At 45.4% G+C, this 13018-nt stretch overlaps 1 protein-coding gene across 1 annotated transcript in view; it reads left to right on the forward strand.

The window, feature by feature from the left end:
- The window catches only part of LOC118393816 (potassium/sodium hyperpolarization-activated cyclic nucleotide-gated channel 4-like), a 101905-nt gene that overhangs the window by 27067 nt on the left and 61820 nt on the right, over positions 1 to 13018 (forward strand). Inside the window, exon 2 of the mRNA XM_052462170.1 lies at positions 10384 to 10807. Coding sequence (XP_052318130.1) covers positions 10384 to 10807 — 424 coding nt within the window. The remainder of the gene's footprint in view (positions 1 to 10383; positions 10808 to 13018) is intronic.

The following is a 13018-nucleotide window of genomic DNA, read 5'->3' on the forward strand; positions in this document are numbered from 1 at the left end:
CAAAGCTCTCCCACGCCCTCCATTTGGCAAATCTGACCATAATTCTATCCTCCTGATTCCTTCTTACAAGCATAAATGAAAGCAGGAAGCACCAGTGACTCGGTCTATAAAAACGTTATCAGATGAAACCGATGCTAAACTACAGGACTGATTTTTGACCTCTCCCTGTCTGAGTCTGTAATACCAACATGTTTCAAGCAGACCACCATAGTCCCTGTGCCCAAGAACACTAAAGTAACCTGCCTAAATGACTACCGACCCGTAGCACTCACATCTATATCCATGAACTCCTTTGAATTGCTGGTCATGGTTCACATCAACACCATTATCCCAGAAACCCTAGACCTACTCCATTTGCATACTGCACCAACAGATCCACAGATGATGCGATCTCTATTGCACTCCACACTGCCCTTTCACACCTGGACAAAAGGAACATCTATGTGAGAATGCTATTCATTGACTACAGCTCAGCATTCAACACCATAAAGCCCTCAAAGCTCATCACTGAGGATCCTGGGACTAAACACTTCACTCTGCAACTGGATCCTGGACTTCCCGACGGGCCGCCCCCAAGTGGTAAGGGTAAGTAACAACACATCCGCCACACTGATCCTCAACACGGGGGCCCCTCAGGGGTGCGTGACCAGCCCCCTCCTGTACTCCCTGTTCACTCAAGACTGCACAGCCAGGCACGACTCCAACACAGTCATTAAGTTTGCTGATGCCACAACAGCCTGATCCCCAACAATGATGAGACAGCTTATAGGGAGGAGGTCAGAGATCTGACCATGTGTGCAAGGACAACAACCTCTCCCTCAACCTTATCAAGACAAAGGTGATGATTGTGGACTACGGGAAAAGGAGGACCGAGCACGCTCCCATTCTCATAGACAGGGCTATAGTGGCGCAGATTTAGAGCTCCAAGTTCCTTGGTGTCCACATCAACAACAAACTAGAATGGTCCAAACACACCAAGACAGAAGAGGGCACGACGAAACCCATTCCCCTTCAGGAGACTGAAACGATTTGGAATGGGTCCTCAGATTCTCAAAAGGTTTTACAGCTGCACTATCAAGAGCATCCTGACGGGTTGCATCACTGCCTGGTATGGCAACTGCTCGGCCTCCGACCACAAGGCACTACAGAGTGTAGTGCGTACAGCCCAGTACATCACCGATAGCCAAGCTTCCGGCCATCCAGGACCTCTATACCAGGCGGTGTCAGAGGAAGGTCCTAAAAATTGTCAGACTCCAGCCACCCTAGTCATAGACTGTTCTCTCTGCTACCGCACGGCAAGCGGTACGGGAGCGTCAAGTCTAGGTACAAGAGTCTCCTAAATAGCTTCTACCCCCAAGCCATAAGACTCCTGAACAGCTAATCAAATTGCTACCCAGTCTATTTGCATTTCCCTCTCCCCCTCCCCCCAGAACGCTGCTGCTACTCTCTGTTATTATCTTCCCTACATGTACATATTACCTGAATTACCTCAACACTGGTGTCCCAGCACATTGACATTGACTCTGTACCGGTACCCCCTGTATAAAGCCCCACTATTGTTGCTCTTTAATTATTTGTTTTTCTTATCTCTTACTTTTTTTAATAAGGTATTTTCTTAAAACGGCATTGTTGGTAATGGCTTGTAAGGAAGCATTTCACTGTAAGGTCAACCTGTTGTATTCGGCGCATGAGACAACTACAATTTGATTTGATTTAGTATTTGTCTTTGGAAGTGGTTCATATTTCATGAATAAGCGGTACATTGCATGTGTTTTCCAGTCACTGGTCACAGGTTATTATGCGCTTCACAGTTACCAGTATGCATTCTCAGTCTATATGCAAAAGGATTGGACTCTTCTTAGCTGTCGAATCCCAGAATATGCGCTCTATTAACTCGGACTTGAATATAGACAAGGCCTTAGACATTATGGATCTCCACCAGCTTCAGCATCAGAGGTCAAACCTGTCTCTGCTCTGGAGTTTAGGTGCAGCTGGGAGACTCTTATAGAACAGTTTTTTTTAGCTGGATGAACATCCTTCTGTGGTCCATCATCACCTGGCTATTGTAATCTTATTAATGGTTATAATTAATATTCTTTGCAGTATTAGGAAAGGGTTGTTCCGTAAATTAGATTCCCCCTTTCTCATGTTGGTGTTTAGTAAATCATCTGTTTTTCCTCACCCCAAGGTTGGGGAGATTTGGTGCTTTCTCTCCGGTGAATTCTTCTTACGACAGCGTCGGTGCTCAGGACTGATAAAACGCTCAGTCTCACCTAAAAATAGCCACCTTCGACTGCGTAGCCCGTGTGTCAGTGACCGCCGGCTGTGCTTAGCAAAGTCAGGGCCGTCATTGCAGTTCATCGGAGCGGGGTGTCAACAAAAATAGGATTAACCCTTTTAACCCGATTCTCTCCTGGACACTTCAATTTCCTGCTGTTATTGTCTCATAGTGTGCCAACTGGCCCAATGGAGAACTGTCTTGCACAACGGCTATGCAGTGTGTGTGTGTGTGTGTGTGTGTGTGTGTGTGTGTGTGTGTGTGTGTGTGTGTGTGTGTGTGTGTGTGTGTGTGTGTGTGTGTGTGTGTGTGTGTGTGTGTGTGTGTGTGTGTGTGTGTGTGTGTGTGTGCGTGCGTGCGTGGTGTCTTGAAAATGTATGGCTGTGTTGTCCTTGTAATAGACTATCCTGCTTCATTTTCACTCATCATCCACCTGTCAGAAGAGGCCTAAGAGTTAATGGATTCCCGCCACTGCGCGCGCACACACACACACACACACACACACACACACACACACACACACACACACACACACACACACACACACACACACACACACACACACACACACACACACACACACACACACACACACACACACACACACACACACACACACACACAGTCAAGCCAGCTGTTCACTGTGCCCTTAGTCCAGTAGTGACACCCCTAAGACGGGTTAGAGTAGCCAGTGGCTGGTGGTCATATTGATGCAGGCAGTGTGTCCTGCTTGTGTCTAATGTGACATGGGGCCGCATCCTCAGGCAAATTACGAATCAGCACTTCTGACGAGGATTCCTCATCCTCACACAAAACAGCAACTCACAAGAACTAGGTAAGGGAGACAAAAAAACACTAAACAAGGACATGAATTATTCAAGAGGGGAACTGCTTTTCATATTCATAAATAGATCAACATCAGTCATTCAATCAACCAGAGTCACATTTACAGTGGGAATGACTGTGCTGCTGCTCTCTGGGAAGGAAGAGCAGGGAGGAACAGGAACACCACACATTGTTGTTCTGCTGTCCTCATTCAGTCTGACGCCACGCCGAATGTAGAGGAGCACACAAACACACACACAATCTGCTCCTCATTGCTGTCACTGTCTTCAAGGCTAGTGCACCTGACATGACAGACAACCTACCTGGATGCCATACCATCACTCTCCTAGCATGTCTGCCAACAGGTAGAGAAGGCACCCTGCGGGCAACGCATGTACACACACACACACACACACACACACACACACACACACACACACACACACACACACACACACACACACACACACACACACACACACACACACACAAACACAAACAAACAAACTGTCTGTAGATCCTTTATGCCTTTTCAACATGTTCATATTGGGTGATAGGAGTGTGTGTGAGTACGTGCAGTGCTCTAGTCCTCCGTGAGTGATGTCAGAGCCCCAGTGTGACGGTGACACCAGGCTGGGCTAGTGTGGCCCCAGGTAGCTAACTCCAGGACAGGGTGGCGAGTGGGAGAGAGGTTTATCTTGTAGCAGGAGGCACTCTGAGGGTAAAAACATGGGTCTGCAGTCCTTGGTCTCTTCCCAGGAGAGCAGACGGTGTGGTGTGGACTGTACCTCTGTCTCTGTAGACGAACAGGCATGGAAATGTCACGGTCTGTCGTCATGACAGTGAGCAGTCCCTCCCCAGCACTATAACAACTCAGGTGTAAGCTATGCAACCGGGGTCATTTCCTCTCTCTCTCCCTATCTATCGTTGCCTCCTTCTCTGGATCTCTCTCTCTCGCTCCTCCCTCAAACTCTCCCTCTCTCTATGGCTCTCTCCCTATCATCCTTCTCCTCCCCCTTTCTCTCCCTACACCGCAGCAGCGTACCCCTGCCTGCACTGATATCACCATGAAGGACACTGCCTTTTGTTTTATACAGGGAAAAGCTATCAATCCACAAGTCAGTGCTTTCAGACAGACATAGAGATGGGGATTTTGTGCCTTTGCGATGTTCGTCCACCACCCTGCCCTGCCCTGCGCTCGCTGCTCAGTCTATCTATATTTATAGAACAATGTTCCTCTGTGTCAGGATCCCAATGCATAATGAAGCACAGTAAATGGATCCCTGCTATGTTTAGGTGGGCTGACCTCCATTAGAAGGCAATAGCAAGCGTGAACAAGAGAAATAGCACGCACACACACACACACACACACACACACACACGCACAGAGAGAGACACAACTCACACACATTTACACAGAACCAAATGTGTGTTCTTGATTCTTGAATAGAAATACCAATACATACATTATATGACCAAAAGTATGTGGATACCTGCTCGTCAAACATCTCATTCCAAAATCCTGAGCATTAATATGGAGTTGGTCTCCCCTTTGCTGCTATAACGGCCTCCATTCTTCTGGGAAGGCTTTCCACTGGATGTTGGAATACTGTTGCTGGGACTTGCTTCCATTCAGTCACAAGAGCATTAGTCAGGTTGGGCACTGATGTTGGGCAATTAGGCCTGGCTTACAGTCGGTATTCCAATTCATCCCAAAGGTGTTCGATGGGGTTGAGGTCAGGGCTCTGTGCAGGCCAGTCAATTTCTTCAACACTGATCTTGAAAAAATAACATTTCTGTATGGACCTCGCTTTGTGCATGGGGGGCATTGTCATGCTGAAACAGGAAAGGGCCTTACCCAAACTGTTGCCACAAAGTTAAATGTTCCCTTCATTGGATGTAAGGGGCCGAGCCAGAACCATGAAAAACAGCCCTAGACCATTATTCCACCTCCACCAAACTTTACAGTTGGCACTATGCATTCGGGCAGACTGCCAGATGGTGAAGCGTGATTCATCACTTCAGAGAACGCATTTCCACTGCTCCAGAGTCCAATGGCGCAGAGCTTTACACCACTCCAGCTGATGCCTGGCTTTGCACATGGTGATCTTAGGCTTGTGTGGGGCTGTTCGGCCATGGAAACCCATTTCATGAAGCCCCAGACAAACAGTTCTTGTGCTGACTTTGCTTTCAGATGCAGTTTGGTACTCGGTAGTGTGTGTTGCAACCGTGGACAGAGGATTTTTATGCGTTACGCGCTTCAGCACTCGGCGGTCTTGTTCTGTGAGTTTGTGTGGCCTAACACTTTGCAGCTGAGTCGATGTTGCTCCTTAGCATTTGCATTTCACAATAACAGTGCTTACATGTGACCGAACTGGCTTGTTGGAAAGGTGGCATCCTATGACGGTGTGTCAGGTTCTCCCTAGGAGAGGTAGGTCTGGAGTCAGGCGCAGGAGAGAGCGAATTTGCAAGAGGGGTGTTTAATTACAAGTCCATCAAGAACAAGCACAAGAACACAACAGTAGCCACTAAACAACAGGAACGCAGTCCAGAAAAAAACACCTGTTCAACAGAACAAACCAAACAAGAAACCCAAACAAAATGACAGTTACACAAACAATCCCGCACAAAACCTAGAGGGTAGGGCGAGATTAAATACACCATTAATTAACCTAAACTAGACTTAGTTGAACAACAAGACAGACAAAACCAAATGAAAAAGAAAAGGGATCGGTGGCAGCTAGTAGACCGGCGATGACGACCCCCGAGCGCCGCCCGAACAGGGAGAGGATCCACCTTCGGTGGAAGTCGTGACACGGGGCCACGTTGAAAGTCACAGAGCTCTTCAGTAAGGCCATTCTACTGACAATGTTTGTCTATGGAGATTGCATGGCGGTGTGCTCGATTTTATACACTAGTCAGCAATGGTGTGGCTGAAATATTTGCAAGGGGTGTTCGCATACTTTTGTATATTCAGTTGAAGTCGGACGTTTACATACACCTTAGCCAAATACACATTTTTCACAATTCCTGACATTTAATCCAAGTAAAGATTCCCTGTTTTAGGTCAGTTAGGATCAGCACTTTATTTTAAGAATGTGAAATGTCAGAATAATAGTAGAGAGTGAGAAGTTTACATACCCAATACTAATTGAGTGTAACATTGCCTTTAAATGGTGTTTGTGACCAAGCTTTAACTTCCTGGCTGATGTCTTGAGATGTTGCTTCAATATATCCACATAATTCTCATTTCTCATGATGTCATTTATTTTGTGAAGTTCACCAGTCTCTCCTGCGGCAAAGCACCCCCACAACATGATGCTGTCACCCCCGTGCTTCACGGTTGGGATGGTGTTCTTTGGCTTGCTAGCTTCCCCCTTTTCCTCCAAACATAACGATGGTCATTATGGCAAACAGTTCTATTTTTGTTTCATCAGACCAGAGGACATTTCTCCAAAAGATACGATCTTTGTCCCCATGTGTAGTTGCAAACCGTAGTCTGGCTTTTTTTATGGTGGTTTTGGAGCAGTAGCTTCTTCCTTGCTGAGCGGCCTTTCAGGTTATGTCGATATAGGACTTTTACTGTGGATATAGATACTTTTGTACCTGTTAACTCCAGCATCTTCACAAGGTCATTTGCTGTTGTTCTGGGATTGATTTGCACTTTTCGCACCAAAGCACGTTCATCTCTAGGAAACCCATCTCCTTCCTGAGCGGTATGACAGCTGCGTGGTCCCATGGTGTTTATACTTGCGTACAATTGTTTGTACAGATGAACGTGGTACCTTCAGGCATTTGAACATTTCTCCCAAGGATGAACCAGACCTGTGGAGGTCTACACATTTTTTCTGAAGTCTTGGCTGATTTATTTAGATTTTCCCATGATGTTAAGCAAAGAGGCACTGAGTGTGAAGGTAGGCCTTGAAATACATCCACAGGTACACCTCCAATTTACTCAAATTATGTCAATTAGCCTATCAGATGCTTCTAAGCCATGAAATCATTTTATGGAATGTTCCTAGCTGTTTAAAGGCACAGTCAACTTAGTGTATGTAAACTTCTGACCCACTGGAGTTGTGAATAAGGAATGAATCTGTCTGTAAACAATATGTGTTGTAAAGCCCGCTCTGGTCTTGGCACTTGTACTCCAGTCAACAGTTCCTTGCCTACACGATGAGATTATTATGGACAAGAGCAAGATCATTTAGTTGTCAAGTGGCAGCCAGGCATCGATCATCATCTCACCAGAATCATCAGACCATCAATATTTCTTGGAAAGGAGCATCAATATCATTGTCTACTTTCACCAACCTGTGAAGTTCGTCATAATTTATTTCATCTGTAGTCTAATAAACTGCATGGTTTCCCGAGTCGTAGTGGGAGGACCACACAACATTTCATCACGTGCCTTCAAGTTTACTTTGATATGATGGTTATTATATAAATATATGGTTATAACTCTACCGATGGTTTTTCCACAAAAAATGATTATAGCAAATGTGCCCACTTTGGTCTTGGCACGCGCACTTTAGCCAACAGGTCACAGATACAGTGCAGGTATAGACTACTTTATGATGAGATTATTATGGACAAAGAGCTCGATTATTTGTATTTGTCAAAATGGCAGCCAAGCATTGATCATCATGTCACCAGAATAGGACCCTCAATATTTATTGGAAAGGAGCATCAAGCTCATCACCTTGCACTTTCACCATCCGGTGAAGTTCATCATAACTTATTTAATCTGTAGTTTAATAAACTGCATGCTTTCCAGAGTCGTAGTGGGTGGACCACACAACATTTCATCCTCCTAGTTGACTCATTATATCAATATTTGATATATCCACCGCCATTTCTTGCATAATAGATTTTAACAGACACAAAAAGATCCCACCTTGTCTTGCGTGTTTTGTTTTGTCCGACCTTCGCATAAAAACGTTGGATGGAAACCTGGTTGTTTGTTCCACAATATTTTCATCCTGGGTCACAACATTCATCACCACGGTTGTGAATCTCGGACATGGAGGAGACCTAGAGACATAAGGTATCGGGAGACAGACATATGGTTGGTGTCTGTAGTAGGCTATAGTATGTACAGTACATGACCAGAGGATTGGGAAGGCTGTTGACCACAAATACCCCATTTCTTCATCCAAGGGAACAGGTGTGTGCCCCCTCTCTTGGCTCTCAGAGGATTCTGACAGTAGCTTGCATACCCCCCCATCCCTCTCTCTGAGACCCTTAAGCATGTGGAGGAGCCCTCCTTCCCTGCCTCTCCACAGCCTCTCCCGGTCTCTTCTCAGCCTCCTCGCTTATCTCTCTGTCCAAACAGACAAGACAGTCTGCCAGCTGGGCCTTTTCTACTTCCTGATGTCTCTGTTTGTTTCTTCACAACAGTCAAGTCCTCTGAGGTCACCATGAAACTGGCAGAAAAGTGGCGAGGACAATGAGCAGGTGTTGGTACGAAAATAAGTGGATATATTAGCACATAGTGATTGCAGCAGCATTAGGGGCTATTGGTGCACCTCCAGCCTGTTAGCAAGCTGTTTTGTGTTCATGATGTCAACTCACATATTTCTTCCTGACATGGGGAATACGAGGGAATGGGAAGAATTCGAAGAGCAAATGTCATTACCCCGTGTACATGTTATTTCCTTTGAAGTTGTGTCTTGTCCTCTTGGGCTTTAAATCTTAACATGAGCAAACACAGTGGCGGAAACGTCTTTCTAAATATAACTCTGCTTGACAAGAAACTGAAACCGTGGATACCCTTTTACTTTGAAAAATTCCAATTACTGTCACTGTTTCGTGTGGCAGAGTGTAAGCGAGAGGGGGTTTAGTGTGTGTCAGTGTGTGCGTGCATGCGTGTATGGGAGACTGTATGTGTGCGTGTGCGTGTGTGTGTATTTATGTTTTTTGTAAACCATAATCCATGGCACAATGCGGCTCAACTGTCTTAGACAGCTGTGTGTGTAATATCCCTGTAATTAATGTTTATTTCAAAGTAATGTGTCCACAGACAGGCAGCACAGTGATCTCAGAGGCAATTGGAACGTTCATCTCCACTGAGAGGCATCACAGCAAAGCAACCATCAACATTGTGAATAGTATATTTTTCATTTCTTCTGGGTCTCTGCTTTAAATTGGTTTTGCTCTGAGATGGATTTTTATGGGGCCAGTTAAACTTGGGTGGTTAAATCATCCTGCCCTACCCGCAAGAACCAGTTCACAATCCAGGACCCGCTCCCTCTGTACCATCTATAGAGCACCAAGGATACTGTATATCAACCTTTATACAACACAACCAATCTGGATTCAATTACGAAGCGGGCGGAGAGTGTAATTTATAACCAAACTGTGCGACTGGGAAGATGGACTAGGTCACGCCACACTTTGTAATCAACATTTAACCCTCGTTGACCTTTTTAAATGTGCGCCCAGCAACCACAATAGGTTACGCATCAAGACAGACTGGGAGATGTAGGCTAGGCTGCATGTGTGGGCCATTACTCCTTCATGAGAGCCGCAGTCGGATAACATGTGAACACTTGTGACAGCCATGAGTCACACAGGTTCATATTTACCATATCGGGGATTTAACAGTTAGTTTAATTACATATTTTATATAACATTTTTTTTAAAGGCCTTCGAAGACAGGATTTAGTGGCGGGTCAAGACACATGGCCATAGTGTACATAGTGTACACGATCCTAAACCACGTTCATTATTGAACATGTTGGGTGTCAGTGGCAGCATTAAGCAGTTCAGTATAGTACAGTCTATGTGATAGTTTAAAACTAACCGCTCATCCCAGATAGCTGCTGTGGCTTACAGTATGTACATGTAATGTGATCAGTGGTAGCGGTACTTCTCAGGGAGAGGTAGCTGTTGATCTTTTCTCCTAAATCCTTTCTACTCAATTCATGTCTCTCCCAGGTGCTGCTGGAGTTGACTATGCTGCTACTGATAGTGGGGAACCTGATCAACATCCCTATGTGGTTCCTCATGTTCTCTCCCAGGTTTTAAGCCGTCTGTGGTTCCTCCTGTTCTCTCTCAGGTTCTTAGCTCTCTGTGGTTCCTCATGTTCTCTCTCAGGTTCTTAGCTCTCTGTGGTTCCTCATGTTCTCTCTCAGGTTCTTAGCTCTCTGTGGCTCCTCATGTTCTCTCTCAGGTTCTTAGCTCTCTGTGGTTCCCCCTGTTCTCTCCCAGGTTTTAAGCCATCTGTGGTTCCTCATGTTCTCTCCCAGGCTCTAAGCTCCCTGTGGTTCCTCCTGTTCTAGGTTCTACTGGGACCTGACCATGCTGCTGCTGATGGTGGGGAACCTGATCGTCATCCCGGTGGGCATCACCTTCTTCAAAGACGAACACACGCCCCCCTGGATCATCTTCAACGTGATCTCAGACACCTTCTTCCTCATGGACCTGGTGCTCAACTTCCGCACTGGCATCGTCAAGGAGGACAACACCGAGATCATCCTGGACCCACAACAGATCAAGATCAAGTACCTGAGGAGCTGGTTCGTGGTGGACTTCATCTCCTCTATACCTGTGGACTACATCTTCCTCATCGTGGAGACACGCATCGACTCAGACTTCTACAAGACGGCCCGGGCACTGAGGATCGTCCGCTTCACCAAGATCCTCAGCCTGCTCAGACTGCTCAGGCTGTCCAGGCTCATCAGATACATCCACCAGTGGGAGGAGGTAGGGTACTGTAGGAGGGTGTGTTCTTACATCAAATCAAATCACATGTTATTGGTCACATACACATGTTTAGGAGATGTTATTGCGGGTGTAGTGAAATGCTTGTGTTTCTAGCTCCGACAGTGCAGTGATATCTAACAATTTCACAACATATAACCAATACACACAAATCTAAGTAAAGGAATGGAATTAAGAATACAAAAGTATATTGACGAGCAATGTCAGAGCGGTATAGACTAAGATACTGTAGAATATAATAGAATAGAATACAGTATATACATATGAGATGAGTAATGCAAAATATGTCAACATTATTAAAGTGACTAGGGTTCCATTTATTGAAGTGGCCAGTGATTTCAAGTCTATGTATAGGGCAGCAGCCTCTAATATGCTAGTGATGACTATTTAACAGTCTGATAGCCTTGAGATAAAAGCTGTTTTCCAGTCTCTCGGTCCCAGCTTTGATGCACCTGTACTGACCTTGTCTTCTGGATGTTAGCGGGGTGAACAGGCAGTGGCTCAGGTGGTTGTTGTCCTTGATGATCTTTTTGGCCTTCCTGTGACATCGGGTGCTGTAGGTGTCCTGGAGGGCAGGCAGGTAGTTTACCCACGGTGATGCGTTGGGCAGACCGCACCACCCTCTGGAAGGCCCTGCGGTTGCGGACAGTACAGTTGCCGTAACAGGCGGTGATACAGCCCGACAGGATGCTCTCAATTGTGCATCTGTAAAAGTTTGTGAGGGTTTTAGGTACATACGTGCGTGTGAGAGATTATTATAATCCATAGTATATCCACCAAACACAGAATACCTACACATGAACACAGACCATCTTTACGACAGTCGACTGTCCTCTATAGAGTATAGCTCCTCGGAGAGAGATAACGTTGTTTACTGAGATCCAGAATGTATTACCTTTCCCCTGGGGTTGGGCTCGAGGAAGCTACTCTAGCTAGCTATGTCTGATTAGATCCACTAGTGAGGCAAGGTGAAGAGGCTTTTTGCTTTACCTCATCCACCAGTGAGATGATGAAGAGAGAAACGTTGATTACTGTTCTGTGCAGAAGCAGTCTATCTACCAGTCTGACGAAGGGAGTCTAGAGAGAGCGAAAGAGAGAGAGAGAGAGCGAGAGAGAGAGAGAGCGAGAGAGAGAGAGCGAGAGAGAGAGAGAGCGAGAGAGAGAGAGAGAGAGAGAGAGAGAGAGAGAGAGAGCCTCTGCTGCTGCTGAAATACAGGGATGATTATAATTGCCGTAATAATTAGAAATGTTCCCGTCCCTCCCTGGGTGTATCCTTGAGCACACCAGAAGTAAGAGGTGCAAAGTGAAGCAGCAGAGCCCAGCAGGAGATGCATTCAGTCAGTCTGTCAGTCAGTCAGTAAGGAGACAGACACTCCTCCACCACCAAGAAAGCAAGGCACACACAGACCCAGGCACCGCCACAGGGAATTTACATACCAGCCCAACCTCTGTCCTTCTAGCGCCAGCATCTACAATAGTTGTGTGTTTGTCTAAACTGCACATTTGAAAAAAAAGGTGCTATCTAGAACCTAAAATAATTATTTGGCTGCCCCCATAGGATAACCCTTGTTGGTTCTAAGTAGAACATGGGGTTCCATGTAGAACCCTATCGGGAAAGGTTTCTACATGGAACCTAATAGGGTTCTGCCTGGGAACCCAAAAGGGTTTTTCAAAGGGTTCTCCTATGGGGACAGCCGAATAATAATTTTCGGTTCTAGATAGCATCTAGTGTGGAGTATTGTTTATTTTAATTTTAATATTGCAGAGAGATTGTGGCTTCTATCAATGTAATTGTCTACATAATTTCCAATCCGCAATAATTATTTTTGTAAATATATTATTTTAATTATATATATATTTTCCTTTATTATTTTCCCTTAACCCTACCACCCCTCCCCTAATTGGGCAACAACACTTGGACAACAACACTTAGGCTTCTACTTCCAGCTTATGCATACTACAGTATATACATTTTACTGACACAGTATATTTTACAATAGTTATATTTTGTTTGTTTTTAGTCTCATCCTTCATTGTTTGTAACATTGAAATGTTTGTCAGGACTGGTTCCCTCTCTTTCTCTCTTCTACAGTACCACTTAGACAAAATGATTGTGTCCATCCCTATAATGTATTTTGATCACGGCTATATTCAGCTCTCAAAACCAACTGAGGCGCTCTCTTTCACAGTTAT

This window comes from Oncorhynchus keta, chromosome 14 (genome assembly GCF_023373465.1).
Source record: "Oncorhynchus keta strain PuntledgeMale-10-30-2019 chromosome 14, Oket_V2, whole genome shotgun sequence".
In the NCBI taxonomy this organism is placed as follows: Eukaryota; Metazoa; Chordata; class Actinopteri; order Salmoniformes; family Salmonidae; genus Oncorhynchus; species Oncorhynchus keta.